This window comes from Polistes canadensis, unplaced genomic scaffold (genome assembly GCF_001313835.1).
Source record: "Polistes canadensis isolate GaletaPanama2010 unplaced genomic scaffold, ASM131383v1 scaffold_39, whole genome shotgun sequence".
NCBI lineage: Eukaryota > Metazoa > Arthropoda > Insecta > Hymenoptera > Vespidae > Polistes > Polistes canadensis.
In genome coordinates, this window is record NW_014569586.1 from 623,643 (window position 1) to 650,258 (window position 26,616).

Genomic DNA, 26,616 nt, shown 5'->3' on the forward strand with positions numbered 1-26,616 from the left:
TTTTTTTTTTTTTTCACGATACGGAACAAGTATTCTTCGACGTTTTGCGGTCAAAACGGTATATCGATTTCTGAACACTTTCTCAACTGATGAAAGTAATCTTATATCATTTAGAAATGTTTACTTAATGTTTAATTGTTGAACGAGAAATCATTCTAAACATTAACATGTTCTGTACTAAATTGATTTCCGGTTGCCTCGCGTGTAAGCCACATGGGTCGCATATGCACAACAAATGAATAGTCAGAATTGGGAATTGGCCTGGAAGTTCAGAATGGAATACGACCCACGTGGCATGGAGGAAGTTTCAACACATTTACCGGCAAACCTCTTTTGTTGAAATGATCGTTTAAACCATGCGTCATGATAATCAGTCACAGAAAAACATAAAAATATCAGTAGTTGGTGGCTGATTTGACCTGGAAGGAAGTCTAAGTCAGATCCGTAGAGACTTGCATGGTGTTCAACGCGTGTGTTAAATGATAAAATAATATTTTTTCTGTATTAAAACATCAGTAGAAATGAATTATTTATTAGGACACATATACAAAATTATACAACAAATACAAACCGAAGGATTTATATGCAAGGAATAAAATAAAAATTAACATGATTTTTTCTGCAGATTGTTCACGAATATTAACAAAAATGATAAAATGTTAAACAATAAAGTTAATTGGCTATCGGTAAATATAATGCGTTAACATTCATTTAATTATTAGAATTCTGCCGAATACTCGGTTAAAAATTAAATATGAGTAAAATCGTTTAGGAAGGTGTCGAAAGACAATTTTTGTTCTCGCAAGAGAAAATGTTGAAACGAAGGTAATAGGAGCAAGCGAAATATACCGCAAGAAGAACGATCAAAAGAGTATCTGTCTCCAGGGGGTTGAAATTATTTTTTTGGGCTCGATGCCAATTCCTGACACGAGGAACCACCGTGTCAGCAACGGGAATATAGATATATTGCTTTGATAATAGTCTTCTTGTGTTATATATACAGATATCTCTCACAACTAGCTCGATGATAAAGGAATGCGAAAAATGGGAGAGGGAAAAAATGTTTGCTTCAAAACCGGCCAACTTTTGTCAGACAAGTTTCATGTCCTTGGAATAGTTTTGTACTATTGATACGTCCAACCATATTTTATAAACTCTCTTGTGATCGACAATTCCGATTGTTCGATGAAACAATTCGCGTGTTATTTAAATATAAAAACTCTTATGTAAAATTCTAAAAACGCGCGTACAAGTAAGCTAAAAGTTATAAACCGAATTATTCCAAGCTTCTATTTTTACTCGAATACTTTAAATAGGATTTATGCAAAAATTTGTCATACGTTGTTTTGGAATTCCTTATCAAAAATTAGTGATATACTGAAGTACGAAATTTAACTTTTACGGTTCTATGTTCATCATCTCAAAAAAAAATACATCGATTTATTACTAACATATATACACAAAAGAAAAAAATGTTAAATAAAAGAAGAAATAAATATCAAACAAAATTTTGCAATAGGAAAATAAAGATCTGGGAATAAATGAAAAGTCAATGCATAAAAATGGATCTAAACCGTAATTGACTATTAACTGTGTAATTAATTTTACTTCTTCTTATTTTTTTTTTGCGTTAATAAAGCGTATAATTTGTGTACAAAGATAAACGGTACAGTAAATGATTACGTTTTTTATTTGTTAGCAAACAGTGTATAAGATATTTAAAAAAAAAAAAGAAAAAAAAAAAAAAAAAAAAAAAAAAAAAAAAAGATTGTGCAATGACACTTATACAATCGTAGATTGAAATGATCATTAAACTCGTAGTTGCAACCGCAAAAATGGTTAACAAGCACCGTGCCACGAGGTGTTAATGACATTAGCAAAACCGTCAGCCTGTCCAAGATGGGACTCGTAACATGGGGCGGATCGTCGCCCCCGGTAAATATTTATTCGTCCTTGTACCGCGTAAAATTGAAAATCTTTATAATGTCAGGCCACCGCGGCGCATACTAAGTCCCGTATTAGCATACATCGCTTAAATCTTGATTCGAGTTTATGGCCAAGCCGTAGACGTAAAGTGAGCACGATCAAAAGTGAAAAGAAAAAAAAAAACAAACAAAACAAAAAATCAAAAAGAACAACAAGACGAATGAAAATTATTTTCTTATAATACAAAAAAAACGATTATTTAATAATTCTTTGAGACATTAGTTGTGCACGCGATTGTTTTTTAAACATATTTTTTATATACAATATTATATGAACGAATTGAATCTATTTAAGATCAAACATTTTATAGATCATTCGCACTTATTAAATCATTTCATTTCATTCTATTGGATTTCGGAGATTAAAAATATTTATTACAGGGGAAATTCGTTAAATATTTATCCAATTTAGTCTTCTTTCTGTAACCCAAAGCGTGCTTTTAACGATTACACATGTTGTAGATTATTCACGTTAACCAATCATTTCATTCATTTTATTAACTCAAACCATTGATAATCTCGTTCATTTAAAATCGTCAATATTATTGGCAAAATTTATTTACTCGTTTCGTCTTTTTCTTTTAAACGAAACAAAATCATTCATCCTTTTCCAATCATTTCATTCGTTTTATTTCTTCAAATCATTAATGATTTTATTGAAAAAAAAAAAAAAAAAAAAAAAACATAAAAATAGTTGACAAAAGTTATTCATTTTTTGTCATCCACTAAATGATTTTCATCCGATTCCAAATGAAAGAAAATAAATAGAAAATTCTTAGAAAATGAGTTGAGAGACACTGCAAGACGTGAAGCATGGACAAGTGCACCGAACGTAGTTGTGTGCGTAGCAAGCAACGCTTATATACGTCCCTGACGGTGTTTCTCATGCACGCGAGGGAACGTATTCGCGCGCGCGCGTGCACAAGCATATATATGAGAGGTATATGAGAGGTATACGAGTGTGAAACGTAGCCACCGACGAATGAACGTACCGCACCCTCCTCTCCACCTTCTCTCTTCCTATCTATACACCTAACTAGTTATGTACGGAGTATCTACTACGCTACATAAACATATTACATAGAAACGAGGAGGATGAGGAGAGGAGAGATCACAAATAGGGTGTCCTAAAAAAAATTTCCTTACGAATTTTATCATTCGATACAGTCATTAAACAAAAATTTCATTCCATCAAATGGATTTTTGTTTTTAAATAATGCAATTGAAAAAAGAAAAAATATATTAGTTCGTCCGGATATAGTAGTCCAAATTGATTTTTTAATTAAAAAATATGTTTATCAATTTGGACAAAATTTTCGGGCAACGTAATAGAACCGCATTATTGTCTGATAATAAATCTCATGATTATTTTATTCGTTCAAATACAATATTCTCCAAATATTATTATTTAGTAAATATTGATGGTCGAAAAAATATATATGATACATATGTTTTTTATTTATATAAACATATAGAAATAGATTGTCCTGTATAAAAAAATTCCCTCCGAATTTCCTCACTCGATATGATGATTATTATAAAAATTTCAATCGATCGAGCTTTTTCCTAAAATAATAATGATTAGAAATAATAATAGATCATCCGGAAAATTGGAGCTAGTTCATAAATAAAAAATATATTTATCAATGAGCCTAACTAAAGGATCCTAATAGAACACACTATTGTTCGATATTTTTCCGTTAAAATACAAAACTTTCAAAACATTATTTAAAGAAAATTGATGGCCAAAAAAATGTTCATATTTTTTATTTACACAAAAATATTATGCATATAATATTTATATTCGTATTGTATCCTGATACTCGCAATCTTGTTCATATAACCGACAGACTAAACATTTCAAATCTAAAATCGTGCATTTTAATTGATGAAAATGATCAACAATTTATATATTTTAAATAAACTCGTCATATAAAAAATCAATCAAATAATAAATATTTCTTTAAATATTAATAAAATCCTGATTGCTATCGGAATAGTATCTTATTCTAATAAGATATAGAAAATATATTTATTAAATTTTGGACAAAACGTATATAGAAACGGTAAAGTCAGTAGAGGCCAGCAAGAATTCGTTAAACTAAAGGTAAAAATAAAAAGAAAGAGAAAAAGAAAAAGAAAAAAAAAGAAACAAGGGAAACAAAAGAAGAAAATGCCAGGGCAAATTACGTGGATAGAAGATAGGATAGGTGTATTCGCGCACGCGTGTTCATCCCAACTATCGTAACTCCGCACCTTCGCCCTTTTGTCCATATCGCGCAATTAAATTTAATCAAAAACACGAGGAGAGAGAAGAGAGAAAGAGAAGAAGGGCTCAGTGGGGAATGGGAGGGGGCTGGAGGGGGTGGTTGTAAGAGTGTAACGTCGTCGTAGGTAGCTAGGATAGAAAGAGAAAGAGAAAACAGTATACGCGCGAGTCGTTTACTTTCTTCACCACCGCGTACATCCAAGGTGAGTACACCGGCGACTATATATGTAACAGAAATAACGCATATATACATAAGGCATAGATATGTGGCCCAACACGCGTCCGTACATAATGTGATATAAACACACATATCTACGGCCTTATGTACATGACCTCGCGTGGGTGTAGGTGAGACCGGGGAAAAGGTAGGTGTGGTGGTACTGAGAGAAGATTGTGTAGGTGTATTTATGTGTCTATATGTATGTGCGTTTGAAAAAGAGAGAGAGAGAGAGAGAGAGAGGTGGTGGGTAGAGGTGGGATGCAAGAGAAGAGTGGGGTGTAGGAGAAGTGGGAGGAGTGGGAGGACGAAAAGCAGTGGGAAAACTATTGGCCAACGAGGTATTAACGAGCGGCACTACTATTGACAACGGATCGCTCTGATGAGGAATACAGCAAGGAAAAACGAAATAAAAAATTTCTACCTGGATCCACGATGTACGCGTGTATGCGCGTGCATGCGTGGGCGTGCGTGTTGCGTGCGCATGTGTATGTTTGCGTATACGCTAGATATGAAACCATGTACAAATAGAACTTATGTGTGTATATATATACGAATTCGTGAAGAAAAAATTTCAACGCGGGTCAAGCAAACGTTTTTTCGGATAGGTTTGATGTCATTTGAATTCTGTCATATTCTCTAATAAAAAGGGAAAAAAAGACAGAGAGAGAGAGAGAGAGAGAGGCAGAATTTAGCAACGACGAAAAGTTAGGTTCGTTGGTTCTTAACAAGTGTAGGAGTAAGTAGGTATATCTGTTAGTTGCAAGTAAGACTAATAGAAGAAATTAAATAACTCGAATAATTTTCTAGTATTTCATGTACACTCTTGTAAGTAAAAAACGCATGATGTTTTTACTTTCTTCATACCATTTTTACTCTTTAAATATTCTTTACTATGCTCTGATTCGATATGTTTCTCGCTTAGGAAACATGAAATACAAAAGGGACATGTACAGAGGTTAAACAGGGATGAATACCGAGCTAAAGCTGAATAAAGAATGGAATAGGGATGAATTGGTAGAGGGAATGAGAGAGAGAGAGAGAGAGAGAGAGAGAGAGAGAGAGAGAGAGAGAAAAAGAGACAGATAGAGATACATGGAATTTCTTGTGAAGTGTACATGAAGCGCAAATGCAAAGAAAAAGAAACGTCAGAGATGAGACGTACTAGCTGGTAATCGAGGTAGAAGAGAATGAGAGAGAGAGAGAGAGAGAGAGAGAGAGAGAGAGAGAGAGAGAAGGAGGGAGAAAAAGAGACGAAAAGAGAGTCCGTGGAGAATATTAAAAAGCGTTTTTAATTATTTTCATTTTTCATTTATTTACACCCCTACACCCACATAGCCGGGAAAAGTGCAGGGGCGTAGTCAACGTCGTTCTCGTCATCATTGTCGTCGTCTTCGTCTTCGTCTTCATCTTCATCTTCATCTTCATCTTCGTCTTCGTCTTCGTCCTCATTCTCATCCTCGTCCTCGTCATCGTCGTACCAGTCTACCGTGCAATCTACCGTCTCCCTTGCTCGCCAAGAAGGGAAAATATTGCAATGCTCCTGGACGCAGCTCAAACGGGCAGAAACGACAGAAAACCCTTACCCCGTGCAAGAGAAAGAGAGAGAGAGAGAGAGAGAGAGTAGAAATCGTGGAAACGTGGACAATAATTATTCGCTCGACGGTCGAACGAATCGCGGTGCCGGCTGACAAATTCATTGCCACCAGTAGAGAGTACCCACCAACACAAACATCAGCACCAGCACCAGCACTGGTACCCAGAGTACTATGCCCACCCTGGGATAATATGGAACTACTATATTCTGACGCTTCTTATAATGATTTTCCATACTTCTTCTTCTTCTTCTTCTTATTGCCAAAAGCATAGAGATAAGGTATACCTGATATTAGGGTTTTCCACAAAATTATCTAAAAGTCATCTAAAACAATTTGTAAAACTTGGATTTTAAAAAGTGTATCATCGTGAAGTTAACAATCTAATTAAATGAATCATTAATAATGAACGTCTATAGTTTTGTTTAGATTATGATGGTTCGTTAATGCGTATGAAACAAACAAGAAGACAGTAAAGTTGTATGAAAGAAGAAAAAGAACAAGAAAAAGAATAAGAAAAAGAAAGTGAAGAGGTCAACACGAGGTGCATCGAACGTGTGATAGGAGAGAGAAGAAGGGAGGGGTTGGGGAGGGGAGAGACTGAGGTAGGTGAGGAAGGAGGTGGAAAGAATCGACATCGCAACAAGATGACAATAATTTTGCCAGGCAAACGGTGAACTTTTGCACCAATGGACAATGATATCACGGTGACGATGCGCACCGCTACGACAAAACTTTGTCCGGTTTTACATCAGGATCGGTTCGTCCTCCGTGATCCCCACTCGTTCTCTACTTCTGCGTCGCTTTCTCTCTCTCTCTCTCTCTCTCTCACTCTCTCTCTTCCTATCTTTTTTCCTCTCCTCTTTCAACTATCGGCCCTGCCAGCAAGGCCCAACCCGCTTCCGAGAACACATCTACATCTCGAGAAACCGGCCGAATTTTTATTCTCCTAGACGGCGCGGGTCCAAGAACAAAACGACTATTTTTCTGCCAATTACCTGGCGGTAGAGAAAAGGAAGATAACGCGGAAGGGATTGAAAGTATTCAAAAGAAATTAAACAAAAAATAATAAAATAAAATAAAATAAAATAGCAAAGTGTTTTCTTGACTAAGTCTATCGTTGTTAACGTTAAGAATTAAATCCTTATGGAGAATCCTAAAAATGATCTGTTACACTTGAACCATGACGGCTTTTCGCTTAGGTGACCGAAAAATTCGACCATAGTTCTGACTCTGTTACCGTAAGATACACGAAACTCTAACAGATAAAGGAATAAGCATTGCTAAAAGGATCCCTTTCTCGAATAAGAAAGCTGCGGCTGAAAAGGAAGATCTAGACGTCGAGGATATTCTGATTAAGTCTTCCATGGTATTCGAAAAGCCAAGGTATATTAAATAGTTGTAAAGAGACATCTTCCCATGCTCTAACTAACTTTCATGATTAAACGACCAACGACAGAGTTTTCCCCCTTCGATAAAAAGCAGCAACCCTATATAATAAATCCTTCCTTCCCTTTTCGACCGCTTGCTTTTATCATTTCGCTGTAATATACTTGCTGAATCATTTGAAAGAAAAAAAAAAAAAAAAGGCCAACATTTCTTTTTTTTCCACGATGATAAAAGAAAAGACCTACGTACGCGCGGTGACTTGGATTTCTTCAGAAAAATATTTATCAACTTAGAAAGAAAGAAAAAAAACACACACACACACACACAAAATAAAAAAGAAATAAAAATCTGTTGGGACCGTGCAATGAACAAAAGCTACAAGCACGTCGAAGTCGGGTCAATCTAAAAATGGTCTTTTCGCGCGAGTCAGGAGGAAAGAAATTATTCCTCTGCGATTCCCCTGTCGTGGGCCGTTCCAACGGGCTTCCAAGGACGTTGAATATCTCGTCTTTTGTCGAAAAAAATATTAAGGAGTAGAGGAGATGCAAATGTATTCGTTTCACGACAAAGTCAAGCATAGGATACGTGCACGCGTGAAAGAGAAAGAGAGAGAGAGAGAGGGAGGAGTAAGGAGGGTGGAAGGCCAGTCGACGTCGCGCCGACAGGTGATCGCATACACACGGCGATGGAATTCAAGGTGGAGGTGAATTACCTGGCCGGGATTTGAGGTTAGGTCGGCACAATCTTGAGTGACCCTGACTCGATGGACTACCGACGTATATCTCCTTCGTTTCGCATCCTTGATCGATGAAGCGCATGTTACCTAACGTTTACTCGGTTCGACGATCGATCTTACACGTGCGAAATACGATCGAATCGATACAATCAAATAATCATAATAATACTAAGAGCCTTTGAATATTTGATTTACACGATGAAAACAATAACCGATAACACGTTAGAAGGAATGATTTTCTAACTAATAAGAATCGTATAAACGAGATCTGACATTTCGTCTGTTGAGTCAACAAAATTAGTAATTGTCCTAAAAAGGTTCGAGTTTCTTATGACATAAGTCATAAGAAACTAGCTCGCCTTTCAGTTATCATCGTCTAAAGATGATCGTTGAAGTCTAAGGAGGAGTAGGAGGAGGAGAGCTCATAGCCAATCTCCGCAAAGCTCGCCCACGTGCTCCCAGAGTTAACTTAATTACGGCCAATTAAGCGTCAATTAACCGAGTGGCACACGCGGCTCATATGTAAACTCCTGTATGTACATCTATCCTCTCTATCTTACTCGCTCCTCCAACTGTCCGTCAAATTAACGACCTACCGACGACGGCATGCGAGAATTTAAAGACATAAATGCGAGGAACATGAGAGACCTCTCTATTTTCTTCTTCTTCTTCTTCTTTTTCAACGTACGTTCGTTCGTTCGTTCGTTCTGTTGGATATGAAAGTGGCGAAAATGAAATTAACCAAGTGACACGGTTATTTACGGTTCTAAAAAAAAAAAAAAGAAAAAAGATACGCTTACTGCTACCTACTCAAGCAAGTATGCATTAAATCTAGACGCGAATGGTCTGAACCTTCTTAAAGTCAGCCCCCCAATGGTGCAACCTACCCTAAGTAGACGATATGACTTTTTTATGACTCGAGGATAGCGCCAACGACGACTTCTTCTTCTTCTACTTCTACTTCTTCTTTCGTTCCTTTTCACGATCTGTTTGAAATTAAATACAGATCTGCCAAAAGGTCAGCAGGTTCAAGTATGCATTCAGATTTGAGGATAAACGTGTAATTACAATTTTCCATAATTCCAGATCGACTGATACAAATCGGATTTGTTCATATTATTTATCACAATACGATCCAGTAATTCGATTTGTTACCTTGACCACGTGCTATTTAACGAAGCGGGACTGAAAATAGCCAAAAAAAAAAGAATCATTATAAAAGTTGAGCAATGAGATGATAGAGGAAACGAAAGAGAGACTAAAGTGGTGGGGAATAGGGGAAAAGATTGAGGAAGGAAGAGAGAAAGAGAGAAAGAAAAGTAAAAAGTGAACATGAGACGAGCTGAAAAGGCAATGAGGCGACAAAAGTCAGTGACGTTAAAAGCGCCACCGTCGTGGTAGGCGCATGAATAATAATCCGTGATTAATAGAGCGCTAAGCTGCCGGCGACTCGCGGCATGAATGGCCGTAGTACTATTAAGCACCGCGTATATTATACCTACGGCAATGTATACGCAGATCTAGCTGTATCTCAGTGTGCGTTAGTGTCCATATTTCGTAGAGCTATTACAACCACTGATACTACCTAGCCCTCCCTCTTTCTCTCTCTCTCTCTCTCTCTCTCTCTCTCTCTCTCTCTCTCTCTCTCTCTTTTTCTGTTTCCTATGTTAGAACTCGAAGAGGTTGTGTCCCAAAAAGATAAGCCACGCTTCGAAAATATCTTTCCATTTACCTGCAACTCGATAATAATTTCTCTATTCTAACGTATTATCTGTCAACTACTATTGTGTATCGTAGAAATTTAGTAATGTTAATTTTCGAAAATCTTAATATCCGCAGCAGCAGTAACAGCGGTTAATACTTTCAAATTGTACTATTTGAACTATCATTTAAACTCTGAATTTATGTTTGTTCTATAAGATAAACTGTTATTCTATGTGGAATCATTTAAGATGTTTAAAAGTTAATAAAAATCAATGCATCGGTAACATCATGCGATTCCACTCGGATTTTTGAAAAACCAAGAACGTCATTTTGGAACTAGTCGTGACCACGGTCATCGGTTGCTTACTATAGTTCGCCAACGTAATACGTAGTACATATAAGTGGTAAGTAGGTATGCGCAAACGGCAAACAAGAAGTAGCTACCGGCTGCTTCCACAGGTGGTCGGGTCACGAACTGACCCCACTCCATTGCTCCACCTTTCTCTTGCCTTCTCCACCCCTTCTCGCTTCATCCTGAAACCCTCTCTCTCTCTCTTTCTCGCGTGCGCGCGCGCTAGTTAGAATCCTGCTTGACCTGTGCTAGGATAGGTTGGATGTAAAAGTCGGTACTGGGTCGAGTGAGCTGTCGAAAGATGGAGGAGGTGAACTCGTGGACATTACATCCACGTACTTTCAATCTCTTAGCCATTTTATTCAATTTTACAAAAAAAAAAAAAAACCAACACTAAACTTGACATCATTTTATTTAGACTTGGAAGAAATCATATATTCAAGAAAAAAAAAATATATATATATATAAATAAAATATTATCGAACGATAATCAATAAAATATCTTCGATTAAACCTAAAGCAAAAGACTGAAAATATACTAAATGTCCAATATTGGATAATGATCGTCATTCTTGGTAAAACTGTTGGGACAGAAATGATGCGATGTACATATTTCGTTTTCCCTCACGTAATGGCGACTGACCTAATTTCAAACTGAGCACCGAGATAAAATTTATCTTGCACTCAGAATCTCGGTATAATACATCGGGAGGTACTTCGACTACTGCAAAATTTATGTTCACGGAAATGTCACGATAATACGCAGTGCGTACGGTTTAAAGTACGGTGCGCCTCGAGAAACTTCAGAAAACTTTGAAATCCCGTTGAACTTTCCGTGTTTCGAACTTCGTCACCACCGTCGTTAACCCCAGTCACCGAGCTTCGAACGAAACCGCTCGAGAAAAGAGAAAGAGAGAGAGGGAGAGAGAGAGAGAGAGAGAGAAACAAAGAGTACTGTTCTGCTCTGTTTGATCGAATTTTTTTCAAAACGAAAAAGATAAACAATGTAAAAGAAAAGACAAAAAAAATAAAATAAAACAAAATAAAAATAACGCGACGGATCCGATCGAAGGATAGTTTTTTGTGAGTTTAAGGGTTGTTTTTTAGGTAAGGTCTGTCGATAAAAGTGAACATAAAGTACAAGGAAACATCCTTTTAAAAGTCTATCCTGGTAATTCGCCGTAGGATAAGAGGGCGGTTCGAAAGCAAACGAAGAAGAGAGTGAACCAGTTTGGACCGATCCGGAGGAAGTAGACGTTCAACATCGGAAGAGAAAGAGATAGAGGGAACCCGGTTGCGTCGCTCGGTTGCCCGGTTGCCTTCGCCCGTAGGATGCTGAAGGCACTGCGGTTGCCATGGCAACCCACCACCACCGCAGCCCGATGTAATTATTTGAAAAACGCCCGCCGCAGCTCCATCCACCGCCCACCACCCCGGGGTTGCTGCCGGTACAGAATGACGCAAAAGTAGCCGGTTCACCTTTCCTCTACCCTTCCCTACAAACTTCAAGAATTCTTCTCTAACGTTTCAAGACAATTATTTGCTAAATGATTAAAAAAAAGAAAGAAAAAAAAACCAACAAGAAACAAAGTGTATCATCGTGGGCTAATGAAAATTCATTTTTCCTTTATTCCTTAACGATATATTTCATTAACATGGAAATGAATGATCGTTAAGATCTCATATCTAAAGGAAATTACAAAAAAAAAGAAAAAGAAAGCAAACAAACTCGTTTTACTACGTTACTTGAATTATGTACCTGTTTTATCATATTTTAATTCCTTCTTATTAACTAATTCGATTGATTTAATATATTTAACAAGAAACGATAGATATTTCGGGGGAAAACAAAAAAAAACAATCATTCTACCTGCGATGTTTAGTTAATCGATGGATCGAAATTTAGGCGACGTACGATACAGTGTATTTGAAAATGTTAATATTCATGCATCTCAAAAGAAGCAATGGGGAAATTCTTCAAGTCCTCGAACACATTCGTGCTGGATATTTCTCAAGGGAAAATTTGTGGAGTTGAGCAGTTGGTGCCTGAAATAAAGAGACAAGGGACGATTGCATAAACTGGTAAATGCCATTCGTAAGAGATAGAAGTTCTTCGAATGTTTGTTTCTTTTCTTTTTGCTCTTATTTTTTTTTTTTCTTATCATACGATTTTTAATTGATGATGTAACTTTGAAATGACATTTAACGAAACGTGCCATTCGGAAGTCATATAATCCAAATAATTTTTCTTAAACTTCGGTATGTTCACATTTGTTCATTTTTATCCTTTAAGAATAACCAATCTCTTAGATCTAGTATCATGGAAACTAAATATATCCAATGATCTCTTTGAATTTAAAAAATTTAAAACAACTTAAAACCGAAACAACAAACGTAGGCTCTGCTTTCGAGTGTAAGTCACATTGGCAGTTTTTAAAACGGGTTTTCCTTGTTTTAAAAAAAAAAGTGAGAAAAATAAATATAAATCATCTCTTGTCAGAGATTGTCTATAAAATGAGATAAATAGGACTATTGTTAATAATTTTTTTTAATCATCAACTGTGGCAATTAAAAACTACACCGAAGCATTAACAATCCCACCAATATAAATCCATCTACGTGTCCCATGAATTTCGAAAGTTCTTCGAACTTTGTATAGCAGGCGTTATTAAAAAATAAAGAGTGAAAAAAGAGCCAAAGAGTGATGTATAATCTAGAAAAGGGATGAAACGCGTTACATCAGGGAAAAAAATGTTTATCCCTATCTAACTAAACTTTTAGGTCGGAATGTATCTGAAGACTGCACCCCTTTTACATACACTTTCGTATCTACCACGTACCTGAATGCTCAAGGGTGTACATAACGCGACTGTCGCGGTTTGGGTCAAAAAATCGCGAACTCGTAAATACACAGAAGGATCGTTTAGTCACCTGGAGAAGAAAATTCTACTTACAATCAAAATCGATGAAAAATAGATCCTATTATAACTAATATAAAAAGATTTTAAAACCAATAATCGTCAATCTTGGAAGCACTTATAATTGTACAAAATTCAAAGAAAAATGGGTTACACAATAATGTTATTTGTTTAAATATTAACAAAACAAATTTATTTTAATTCATCAACGAACAAAAAACAAAATAAATATATAATACTTATTTAAAATATCTATTTAACTCCTTGCCCAATAATGACGAGTGAGACTCGTGATAAGAAACTCGGGCCAAAAGCAATAAACACGAGTGTGACTGACTCGTGGTACTTCGTTCGAACCAAACGTAGACAACACGAGTCAGACTCATACTTTAGTTCAATTGTTCTCGACACCTTTTGATTGTAGTTACGTGCAATTCGACCACCTCGAAATGAGTATTGTGGTCCGAGCAGTAGAGAGTTAACAGGTAGGCCAAAGGGGTTAACTATGAAAATAAACATAAACAATCCTCCCACGAACTATTTTAAGTAATTGTAATTTTTTCAAGCTGTTACAAAAAAATATCAAACTATGCATATTTAAATTTAAAGGTAAAAGAAATAAAAAAGAATTGAACATAAAGTTCCATAATGCTTCAAAAAGTATTTTATATTAAAGAAAAGGAAATTATCCAATAATAGTTCAGCACCCGGTTAAAAGAAGATAAATGGAAAGTGCTAATGAATAAAACGTAACGTAACGAAAGGAAACGAAACGAAACGAAAGGAAAGGAAAGGAAAGGAAAGGAAATGAAACGAAAGGAAAAAAATTTGATCGCTGATCAGAGAAACCTTTCCACGTGTTTGAGAGCACGCTTTGAACAAACGTGTCCGTGGGAGGAGGGTGGGGTAAGAACGGGGAGGAAAGGACGTTTAAGTTGGAACGAAGAGAAGACGAAAGGAGAGAGAAAGGAAAAGGAAGGAGGGAAGAGGGAAGAGAGAGAAAGAGAGAGAGAGAAGGTCCGTGGCGATGCTCACTTGTTGCTCGCTCGACTAATTGCCAAGTAATTGGCCCCGTACCCCCGCTCGTATAAAGTTTGCTTCATTGTCTTTAATAACGCCGTGACCTGCGCTAATGGCTCACGTCGCATTCGTCGAGAAAGGGAGAACGGCCGTCGGTTTCGATGACAAGGATCGACTAGTTCGCACGAGAGAACCAGAAAGAGAAAGAACAAGAAAAATAATGAAAAAAATAAAGAAAGAAAGAAAGAAATAAAGAAAGAAAGAGAGGGAAAGGGTGAGAGTTTGTTGCTGGCGAAGAAATGGAAAAGGGTGCGGCGGAACGAATAAAGTAGACTGAAATAATTATCAACCGTGAATAAATATAGGATACTTGCGAAACACCTTAGTACTTTTTCCTAAATGATAATAATTAGACGATCATTAACATTTTGTTCCGAAATTTTAACAAAATTGGAATTTACCCACACACATCTCTGTTGCATGTACTATGGGGGTATAATAAATGTCCTGAATTCAGTGTGCTACCAATCATAGGGGAGGGTTAAAAGTACAAATCCTAGATTTACAATTGCTGGAAAAAAAATATTAATTACAAATATTAACATTTTTTATTAATTTATTGGCTAATAGCCATTACTGCAGATGAAAGATAAACCATAGATTTATTTGATTAGCTCATATATTGTATAAGTCTGATATATTAATATGATTTAAAGTTAAATAAATTTGGAAGAAAATGTATTTATTAATAAGTATACTTTATAAAGATAACATTTCTCTATTATTTAATAAACTAAACTTACAATAGTAACAACAAAAGTAAGCTGACCACTTTGTTGCTCCATCCGCAATGACTCAATAATTAATCGAAAGATTAACAAACATGAATATTATTAGAGGTACTAATCTTAAAACAAATTACAATACTTTTGTTCCTTAATTGCACGTTTATTGTTTCATCCTTCATAACGTCCATCATTCTTCTTCTTCTTCTTTTCTTCTTCTTCTTCTTCTTCTCTCTCTCTCTCTCTATCTCTCTCTCTCTCCATCAAGAAAAGTTCCGGTAAGGTATATAAATTGATTAAAAAAAAGAAATTACATATAAATATTTATAAAATACAAATGAATAATAATAAAAGAAATAAAATATTTTCATTGGCAATAACCGATAGTAAGGAAAAATAATAGGCAAGAAAATATTTAATGTTATTCCATTCGTAATAATATATATCGAAATAACATTCAATGTTCTAACTTGAAATAGCTGTCAGAATCGAGAAAGGAGAAACGTTAAGTATGGACCTAGCAGCATCCGCGAGTCCCCACGAGTTGGGAACAATCCGTGCACGCGAGACCAGATGTGCGATTGTGCGAAGAATTGAGAGTGAGTCATTCCTCAATGGCACACGAGGGAGTAGAACGAGCGTACGTTAGTGTAAGTTAGTGTAATGCTTTCTGTACCTACACGATTGTGAACACACAGTTCACACATATATATATATATAAGTAAACACACAGAACTAAATTTTTCTACAATAATCCTTTTTTTACAATGAATCTAATAAAATTCATCATATTCTACACCACCAGCACTATCACTATTATTACCTTAAACCAACCTCCCCACACCCTATACTAGAATATTATTTTCAAGAGAATCAATGAAACGGACTGTACGACGATGCTTCTTTTAAGAATTACAGCAACCACCCGTACACTTATGACTTAATGAAATGCCTCAAGAACTTCAATGTATTATTCACGCTTCGTTGAGCCAGCAAATTTTTTCAAAACGTCACGTTTGAAACATGATCGAGACATAGTTCTGCTATACCAATCATATCGAGGAAATAGGTTTGCTGATAGTTATCGAATATATCTTTTTTCTATCTTTTTTCTATCTTTTTTCTATCTTTTTATCAATGTAGATAAATGAAAGATTTATGTGATACGTTATTATAAATTTATTTGAAATTTGAGTCCCCACACACACACACACACACAAAAGCATTTTAACGTATCGATGTAAACTAAACTCAAGCAAATGATGCATGTTGATTATGAAACAAATATATATTAGTAATTCCCCGTCAAAGTTTAACGTTTCTGAGAGAAATAAAATCAAAGCTAGATACACTCGAGTGACTTGACAAATGGTGAATGTATTTTTATTGTCTTTGGTGCGCGACTAATCACCATTCAGAAATAATCAAAGTCGGAGCATTGCTCCCATAATGATCGCGATGGGATTCGACCTATCCAATGTTTCCAATATCCACCAAGAATATTTACCGTTATGTTGCTTTTAGAAAGACACTCTCGTACAACGTATACTACTTGCTATAATAATCTTCTAAATAATAATACCAAACCGATTGTTATTTTCAACAAACAAAAGAAAGTGAAAAAGAGAAAGAGAGAGATAGAGAGAAAGATTACAAATTTTTGAATCTGTCAACGCAATTTCTAGGTGCATCCTTCTCCGAGAAAATGATTAACTTTGGAATATTACAAACCAACAAAATAAAAACAAAAATAAAACTTTGATATCGATTTAAACGCGAGAAAGAAATAACCTGGCTCTTTCTCTTCTATTCTCTTTCTCTCTCTTTCATTATTCTTCGTTTTTCATACACGTCTATAGACCGGTGCATTTAGGATATTACTCTCCGAGTGTAATACTTATAATCGGCTACGCGACTTCACCTGAAAATGGAATCCATGCTATTGTATATACGCGTGTTACGTCGAACTTCAAGGAAACTAACAGAAGAAGTAGAAAAAAAAAAAACAAGGAGAAAAAAAACAGAAAAGGACACGATAAGGGGGATGAGGGTGAAAGGGCTTGAGAAGAAGGTAGTAGGACGTAAACGAGGAATCTCAGCGACGCCTCGACTAGACGGCATCGTAAACTTCGTCGAGCAACTTTTGAATTTTAGTAAGGGGTGTCCTCCTACCCTTTCTACCCCCTCCTAACCATTCTTCCCCACTTCCACTCTTTCTGGCTTAGTTCTCCTCGACCCATTCCATTCCATATCCTCTATCTATCTCTCTCTCTCTCTCTCTCTCTCTCTCTCTCTCTCTCTCTCTCTCTCTCTGTCTCTCTGTCTCTCTTTCTTGGTCCCATAAATTAGGGGTTCCCATATTCATGCTGAGAGAAGCACGTTCTCTTTCTCACATATTATATCCACACGTTCGATTAAATAACCCATACACTGATCTTCTACCTGATAACGTTACCTCGTCTACAATTTATTGAGTCAGATAGGGATGAACATAACTTTCTTTCTTTCTTTGGGGAAGGAATTTTGTTAAATCCAAACTATTTATATTAATATTTATATTTTCTCTATACTCTTTGAATGAATATTTGGATAAAAATTATGAACAAAATTATTATGATTATGGAAATGTGTAATAGTATTATTATGAATGCTGTGTCTACTTTTAGGATTACAAAAATACATGATCAAATTATAAAATCAAGGTATTAATATTAATAATGATTAATAATGAATAAATAAATACAAAACAAATGAAAGGTATCTTCTTAAAACTCTGTCTAACATATCCAAAAAGGCGTCGCATCGAAGTTCTTCTTGCACCCCGTCGGAGGTCGCCACAAGCATCGAAGGGGGACGAAGGGTTTGTACCATACTTAGGGAGACTTTGATGCACAACGAAGGAAACACAAGGAAGGAAAGAAGGAAGGAGTCGACGATCGTTCGTTCGTCCCATTTCGACGAGTTTCTAACACTAAAGGAAAGTTTTCTTTTTAACTATTATATACCGAAACCAAATGTTCCCTGCAACCGAACGGGATCTAAGGATCTACTTTTAAACAGAGGTACTACTTTATCGTTGCATCAACCCTTCCGTATCCCTTCATGGCTAATATTTAGAATGTAAGAAGAATAAAATCCTAATAGAATTCGAAAGAAATATGTTCAATGTCTTATTTTTATACCGTGCAAACTACGAAAACTATTTAATAATATTCATTTTACTGTATTAGGTTTATTAACGTGGGACGAAAAACTGTCTTATTTTTCTTTTCTGTCCTTTTTCTTCATATTTTTTTTCTCTTTCTTTTTTCAGCATTATTCAAAGTACACACACACACACACACACACACACACAAGCACACACCAAGCATAGAAATGTTCTTCCGGGTCATAGCTATTTCATATTTCTTGTTCTCGACGATACCTCTCTATCTTTATCTCCCTCTCTTTCTCTTTTTTCTTCTTTCTTTTTTTATTTCTCCCTTTACCCCTCTCTTTCTTCTTCAGGATTCGCGAAGGGTGTTGTTCTGCCTGCTGAGGGTGACTCCAAGGGGACTCGTGAAGGTACGAGAAAGAAAAAGAGAAAGAAAAGGTTAGGTGAGGTACGGTGAGGTGAGGTGAAAGAGGGGGTGAGGCAGAGGGAAAAAGAGAAAGAAATACTCGGGGTATGAGGGGGGAAAAAGAGAAAGCAAAGAGTGAATAAGAGAGTGAGTGAGTAAGTGAGTGAGTGAGTGAGAGAGAGAGAGAGAGAGAGAGAGAGAGAGAAGAGGGGATAATTCCACAGCTAAATATCGGTAAAAATCAATACTATCTCTTTCCTCGGCACTACCGGCACCACCACCACCACCACCACCACCACCCAGTTAATAATGCAAGCCACGAGAGCTCGAAATTCGGAGTAGGTCTACGGGATTCGTTTCTTCCTAATTTTACTCAAGGATTTCATCTTAACGCATGATCGAGCCACAACTACCAACGATTATCAACTTTACTACGATCCATATTACTCTACTAACTAAAGTCTTAAAAAATGATTCTAGAATACTTCTGATAATCTTACGAGACATTTGAATATTCTCATCGAATGAGAAAGAGAAAAAGAGAGAGAGAAAGAGGAAGAAAGATCTTTAGAAGTGTCGTCTTTGGTATCGTGCATTTCGTGCTCAATTAGCGTTCAACGAGTCCCCCGATAACCGGACGAAGGTAAGAAGAGGAAGAGAGAAAATGGGATAGAGGAAGAGGGGCTAACTGATCTTCGAGAACTTTCTTCGAGTTAACTTTTTAGAGGTCGTGAACTTCGGCAAAGTAGTGCATGATCGTATCGTAAAAGTACGAGTATAATAATGCGGACGTTGTGTCGGAAGCAAGCGCGACGAGTGGGCTTGAAAAATACTCTTGAGACTTTGAAAAGAGAGAAAGGACGTGGGAAGGGGGGTGGGGGGGGGGAAGGGGGTTTAAAAGAGAACGAGAAAGAGAAAGAAAAAGAGAGAGGGAAAGAGATTATGAATGATCGATCATAAATTTGAGACGAGTGATCCAGAATTAGAGTCCTCGTTGATGCATTCCTGTTGTTATTTGTTTATTTTTTTTTTTGTTTTTTTTTTTTTTCATTTTTTATTTTTTAATCTTTTCTTTTACTTTATTTCATTATAGTTAAATTTATTTGACTTGCATCACGATTACAATAGCATCCATACAAATACAGAGAAAAGACAATGAACCGGTGAGTTTAATTCGGTTCTGGATTGGACCAAGATTGATAAGGAAGGATGATCGATGGTTGTTGAAGATGCTGCGAATATGAAGCACTCATCTCGTCAAGGACAAGACAGTAAAGAAAGAAGAGGAATAATAATAATAATAATAATAATAATAATAATAATAATAATAATAATAATAATAATAATAATAATAATAGAAAGAGAAGAAGAGGGAGGAGGTGAGGGAGGGGGTGGAGGAAGAGATAGAGATGAAGGTGGAGAGGTAGAGTAAAAGGAATATCCTGCCAACTGGGAAGGGGCTACAAAGCGATAGGAATGCTCGTGCTCGTCGTTTTCTCAAACGCTCTCTGGGTGAAACAGCGTGGAACCGCGGGTCGACCACGACCTGAGACAAACGGTAACGAAACGCACGCCGGAGATCCCGACATAGCGAGATCCCTCTACACGGCAAAGTGTAAACGGAGGTGGCAGACGCACGAGCAGAGTCGGCCCCGACCACCACCACCACCGCCACCACCACCACTACCACCACTACTACCACTACCACCACCACCGTCACCACCACCAACACCAATGCCACCTCTGTTCTCCTTCCCGCCCCTCTCGACCAGGGAAGACTGAAGAAGGAAAGAGAGAACCAGAGCGGTTCTCAACTTTGATTCTTCTAATCCTCCTTGCTTCTCGAGTTAATCATTTTAACAAGTTTCTCTATTACCGTCGATATTTATCATTGTGTATTATCTAATTTAATTAAATTCATCCGAGATTATTTCATTGGCCTGTAACGTTAAATTCATTCATCTTATAGACACACATATATAGATACATGGATGAGATTATCTAGATTTAGGGACGAGATACATATATTACTATGTTCAGAAGAATATAGAACACGATCAATACCATGAAATATTTCGAATAATCTAATATTAAGGATATTTAATATACACCCTACTAGATACCTTTCATCAATCTGATGACGACTATTCGCTTGATATCGTTTAAACTAATTCTAAGTCGGATTTTAATAGTACGTTTACGCAGATCTAACAACTAAACATCTAACGAATGTCCTTTCGAGATATCTCTACACGTGCCGCTAACTATCGATCGGCCAGTCACGACAGGACGATCGAATTTCAAGTCCTTGTCCGATGTTTCTACGACAAAAGGAAAAGAAATGAAAAGATGTAGGTGAAGAAAACGGAGGTTTGCTGACTAAACATTGCTGACTAAACTTGATGATCGCATATTATAGAAAAGAAAAAAAGAAGTAGAACGGTCAATAAGAAATAATCTATTTAATGACGGATCGAGAAAACAATGAGAAAGAAAGAGAAGGAGAGAGAAAGAGAGAGAGAGAGAGAGATCATGAAAAATTAAAATACAGGAAATATGAGAACCATCGTTCTTTCTCTCTCTCTTTCTCCCTCTCCCCTCTCCCAAACTCCTTCCTCCTCTTCCCCTCTACCCAACCGAGTCGCTCTCTCACCGTAACACGGGGTAGCTAGGAGGGTTTAGGGAGAAAGGAGGGAAGGGGAGGTGGGTCGCGTACAGTAACGTACAAAAGTCCGCATCACCTCCCTTAGTACAAGTCGAGCTAAAAGTATTACAATATAAAAATAATAGCGATTTTTCCAACAAAATTTTCATATTTTTAATATAAACAATAATTGAAAATAATTTCTTTTTTATTTTTTAAAACACGCATGCATTATTATTATTATTATTATTATTATTATTATTATTATGTTCGTTTTCTACGTTATTTATGACAACGAGATGCAATTATATATATTTGCTTTCGTACGATTTTAAAATGAACTATTTTCGTTGGACACAATTTTCAAATAGACCAAAATATAAACGTAGAACAAATTCTATGGGATACCGGAGATTAAGAAGAATGTGGACTGACCGGGATAAGAGCGATAAATAACTACCTGGGAAACAATCTTATCTAGGAATATCCGCGCCTCTTGAAAACAACTTGCAGCGTCCTCTCGTGTTCTACATGTCGATGATATGCACCTCGACCTTCTTCCTTCTCTCTTTCCTCTCTTCTTCTTTTTCTTCTTATTTTAACTTCCCTCTTTTTCCTACCAACCTATCTACTTCTTTCCTCTTGTCCTTTCCCCCCTTCCTCCTTCTCCTCCGCCACCACCGTTTCTTCCTCTAACTCCTATCGGAAGGACGAAGGAAGCCACAATGACTCGCGTGAGCAAGTTAAAACTTGGAAGAAGGGGACTTCCGGTTAAGGACTAATTAAATTCGCGAAGAGTCCCACTCGCAAAGTAATTACACTATCCAATGAGACTTTCATCGTGTTGCATTATGCACCATCTTTTTATCGCACGTTCCGCCGGAACGGTAATTGCTACTTCGTATAACACTCCCCACATGTTGCCCACCCGAATCATAATCGCGTTACGATACCAGAAAATTTGAAGCAAAGGGAATAAAAAAAAAAAAAGAAAAAAAATCAGATGAGTTAAGCTATAATTTTGTATCAATTAAAGAAACCGAGTTGCAGATACATATATATACATGGTATTTCTCTTAAAATTTTCAATTAACATATTATCCATAACTGAGAGTGTTCTAATATGATGAACTATAATATTAACGCGAGAAAGGAAGTATGTCGGAAGTATAATTGTTAATCTTAAAAAATTGAAATAACACTCACCCTTGGTCCATTCTATCGACGGGACCACCAGGACCCATCATGGCTGGATGTCCAGGCCCCATCGGACCCGTCATGGGATGTCCTCCGGGTCCAAAGGGACTCCCAGGTGGCATACCATACTGTGGCCCACCAAAAGGTTGACCAGGTGAAGAAAAATGAGGATTACTACCTCCTGGGGGTACGAACGGTGGACCGGAAGAACCGGGCCTACCGACAAACTGAGGCGGTCCTCCAGAGGGTGAACCAAATGGACTAGGTCCGGGCCCGTTGTACGGTGGCCCGGAATTGTTAGGTGGAGGTGGAAATCCGGAGGAGTTTGGCTGTGGTCCTGGACCAGGAGTCGACGAACCACTAGGTGCTGGAGATGCAGTGTACTGAGGTGTTGCTGAACCTGGTGGTGGCCCTTGATAAGGTGGCGCACCCGCTGGACTTCCAGCTCCACCAGGGAATGGACTTGGTCCTTGAAAACCGGCATTACTAGGTGGCCCACCAGTATTATTATAAGGGCCCGAACCCGGACCTCCACCCTGACCAACAGAATTAGGCGTAAAAGGTGATGCCTCTGAGCCGGGCGGTGGGCCCTTCCAGGAGGCTGGTGTCCCTGGATCCTCCAGCGTGGTGGTGGGTGCCAATGGCGTGTTCAGGCGGCTGCAGCCTGAAAAAGAAATATTATATATGTTAATGGAATATTCTGTGATATGTAAAGGTAGCATTTGGTAAAAGCAATCTCAAAGCAGAAAGTTTTCATATATTTAACTACTACTTTGTTCACACATACCATTTCAATTTGATTTCTATTAAGTTATATAATCATACATAAAATAGATAAGCGTACATGATTGTTATGAAGAGACGGAGTAAATATTTTTAAGAACTTTGCTGCGTAACCAATCTATTAAGCATATTATAATACTTTTTATGCAATATCTTTAGTTTTTAGCATCATACAGAGCCTATTTCCATGTATATACTTTGTTAATATATATGTTTTCTATTCTTTAATCTAATACCATTACGTTACAACTGAAGAAGAATGTTATGACTTTGGTGTAACATAATAAAGATTACTTTACTACATATAACACACCATTCTTCAAAAGAAACAGCATTCATAACCATCTGACAAAGTATAAAACTATCAAGAAAAATAAGAACATGGTTAGCGTAGACTCTGTATCCACTAACTCTCTACGCAAGCTATTTAACCTGCATCCTAACCTTTACGATAAACAATCTACTATGGTAAAAGAAAAGGAGTAAACATAAAATAGACATAAAAGCTCACCATTATTCGTCCCATTGGCCTTCATTGTCCTCTATTCCACTGATTCATTCCATAACACTGATCACACACTGTAGTAAGATTCAGCACAAGATTGAAAACAGTTGGTAAGAAAAAAAAATGAGAAAAAAAAGACTCTACTTAAAGAGCAATCGTATAATTAAGACCGTTATCTCGTACAAAGGCAAAAATATTCCTTGTGAGAGGGTTAATAAAATAGAAAAGTGAAAGGATTATAGGTTATGTACCGGTAACCTAACCTCCAATCTGTCGTAGGAGACCGATTAACGAGTAAGAACTAAGTGGGAGTGCTCCCTTGAAATTCGCGCACAACACAGATCACTGTTCTCTCGGCGTTCTCGAGCGTAAGCTGGCTCTCGCGCGCGTACTTTCCGGAAGGTAGTTAGATTCTCTAAGGTAAAATGAGGAACCGCCGTGTCTGGGTCGCGACGCCGGCATCTTCGCGGTCACGCTTATATTTCGTGTTGGTCATACGGCCTTCTCAGAACGTCCCGCACGAGCTCGCGCCGTTAAACGAACGCGGACCGAGCGAGGGACGCGTGCGGAGGCCCGACATCCCGCTCAAGTCTCATTCATCCTTGCACTGTAGAAAAAAAAGCGTTCATGGATTGACGACAGGCCAAAACACAGCGGAGCGGAGAACAGCGACAACGGTGGCAGACGCGCACACGACGCGCACACGACGCGTTTACGCGCACACACTCTCTCACACGCTCTCTCACACGCACACGCGCGCTATCTCTCTCTTTTTCTCTCTCTCTCTCTCTTTCCTCTCTCTCTCCTCTCTCTCACTCTCTCCCTTTCCTCCTCATTCTCTCACTCTCTCTCACTTTATATTTCTCTCTGTCGTACACCAAAAGAGAGCGGCAGTAAAGCAACGGCACACACGATATATATTACGATGATGATGATATCGAAGATACCACCAAAATCACAACACAGATCACGACCAACTCTGACGAAAATTACATCGATGACAATGACGAAAGTGACGTGACCAAAACCAAGGATTACGCCGATCAACTACAAGGATGGCGTGCGCGGGGTGCGAGTAAGAGGGAACGAGAAGGAGAGTCGAGCGCGAATAAACACCACCGGAGTCAGTCACAGACGCACCTCTCTCTTCGACAGGGACGTGTGCGCCGTCGATGGCGCCACCGGTCCTCCCCCTTCTCTCACACTTCTCTTCACTAGCACACACACTCACTCACTCACTCACTTATTCTTCTCACACAGTCGCACTCTTTCTTCCTTTCTCTCTTATTGCATCTTCTTTTATTCCTCTAACGAAACAAAGTTTCTTTCTCTTACAACTATTATCACAAGTTTTTATCTAAAGCAAAGGGTATCACAAGCAAGTTTGAAAACAACGACGAACGAACGAAGTATTGAATTATTGTATATTATTTGGAAATATCTCAAATACATTAAACTCTTTCTCTCTCTCTCTCTCTCTCTCTCTCTCTCTTTTTCGGGTTTTTTCCTCGAGTATTCTTTTCGCGAAGGTTTCTTTTCGAAGTGGTGCAATCGGTCGGTTCCGCACACACGTGCGCACCACTCCGTCGCCCGCGAGGAAATGCAGGTACGCACGTGCGCGTCAGGGACGTAGCAAGGCAATGATAAAATAGGGGAGAAGGGGGAATACACGCACACACCTCTGATACGACACCCAGACGGCGACCACGTGTTCGCTCTCTCCTTCTCTCTCTTTCCCTCTCTATCTCTCTCACTGTTTCTCTTGTTCTTTGGTGTTGCGCGCTTTAGAGCGTCAACTAGTGGATGATCTCTTCCTTGGCCGTCGATAACGATCGTTGAAGCGTCGCAGGAGAAAGCGAAACTGTGCTGCCATTTTTATCGAGGCCGATGCATCGGCCGAGTCGAGCGCACCCCGCCCAATCCGTACGCACCATCACCCCCTTCCCTTTTTCATTTCCCTTCTCCTTTTCTTTATATTTAATATCCAATAGGGCAAATCTTTTCTTCTAGTATATACCTACTATTTTTGTCTTTTTTACATAACTTTTTAACTTTATTAAAAAACCTTCTCGTTGAATTTTAATGAATTTTATCTTCGTACCTCTTTTTCTTCTTCTTCTTCTTCTTCTTCTTCTTCTTCTTCTTCTTTTGCTTCTTCTTCCTCTTTCTCTTCCTACGAAAAACGTCGAAAGAATAAACATCGTCGTGTTGAACAAGACGAAGAAGAAGAACGCAACGCAACTTCTAAGCTCAATGTTTTCCTCAACGTAAGTGTGTAAGTACTTGTAGCAGCGATATTACTTAGGATAAAAGATGAGAGGAAAAGAGAGAAAGAAAGAAAGAGAGAGAGTGAGAGAGAGAGAGAGAGAGAGAGAGTAACGAAGAGACGCGTTTGCCGCGCGATTAATTTGAACACCGTTCAGAATTATTACCGCGAACCCTCTCTAATTTCCGATCGATTAATCGAGAGGAGGAAAGTTTGGCGGTGTCGCCTGTTGCATGCGTGACCCTATCTCTTTCTCTCTCTCTCTCTCTCTCTCTCTATCTCTTCCTCTCATGCTTCACTGTTCACTTTATGCCAACGACGAATAACGATGATTTAGATCAACGTTACATATATGTACGAGTGTCCGAAAAATAAATACGATACACACTCTTTTGATATCAGTACCACTATTCACTTTAAGAAAAAAGAAAAAAAAAAAGTATACGAAAGAACTTTTACCAAGAAAAAGGAGAGAAAAAATTTAATAGGAAAATGATATGAAAAAATAAATACATGGAGTTTCCCCCCACGTGATACAATATCCTCCCCACTAAGGTGGTTTGCGCTGATGTTGCTACTGTATACGGCCCTGACCGCGGACGAGGACGAACGATTGGCGTAGCGGGGAGGGGACACGGAAAAAGGGAAAGCCGGTGTGCAGAGGCACCCCCGATGGAACGCAACGAATACT

General features: G+C 37.8%; 1 protein-coding gene across 2 annotated transcripts in view; it reads right to left on the reverse strand.

Moving 5' to 3' along the window:
* LOC106784713 (LIM domain-binding protein 2) overlaps positions 1–25,080 on the reverse strand; it is a 122,065-nt gene extending 96,985 nt beyond the window's left edge. For both annotated transcript variants that reach the window (XM_014744544.1, XM_014744543.1), the window contains exons 1-2: positions 23,666–25,080; positions 22,381–23,035 (exon numbers count right to left, since the gene is read on the reverse strand). In XM_014744544.1, coding sequence (XP_014600030.1) covers positions 22,381–23,035; positions 23,666–23,690 — 680 coding nt within the window. In that variant the 5' untranslated portion in view covers positions 23,691–25,080. The remainder of the gene's footprint in view (positions 1–22,380; positions 23,036–23,665) is intronic.
* Between the last annotated feature and the right edge of the window lie 1,536 nt (positions 25,081–26,616).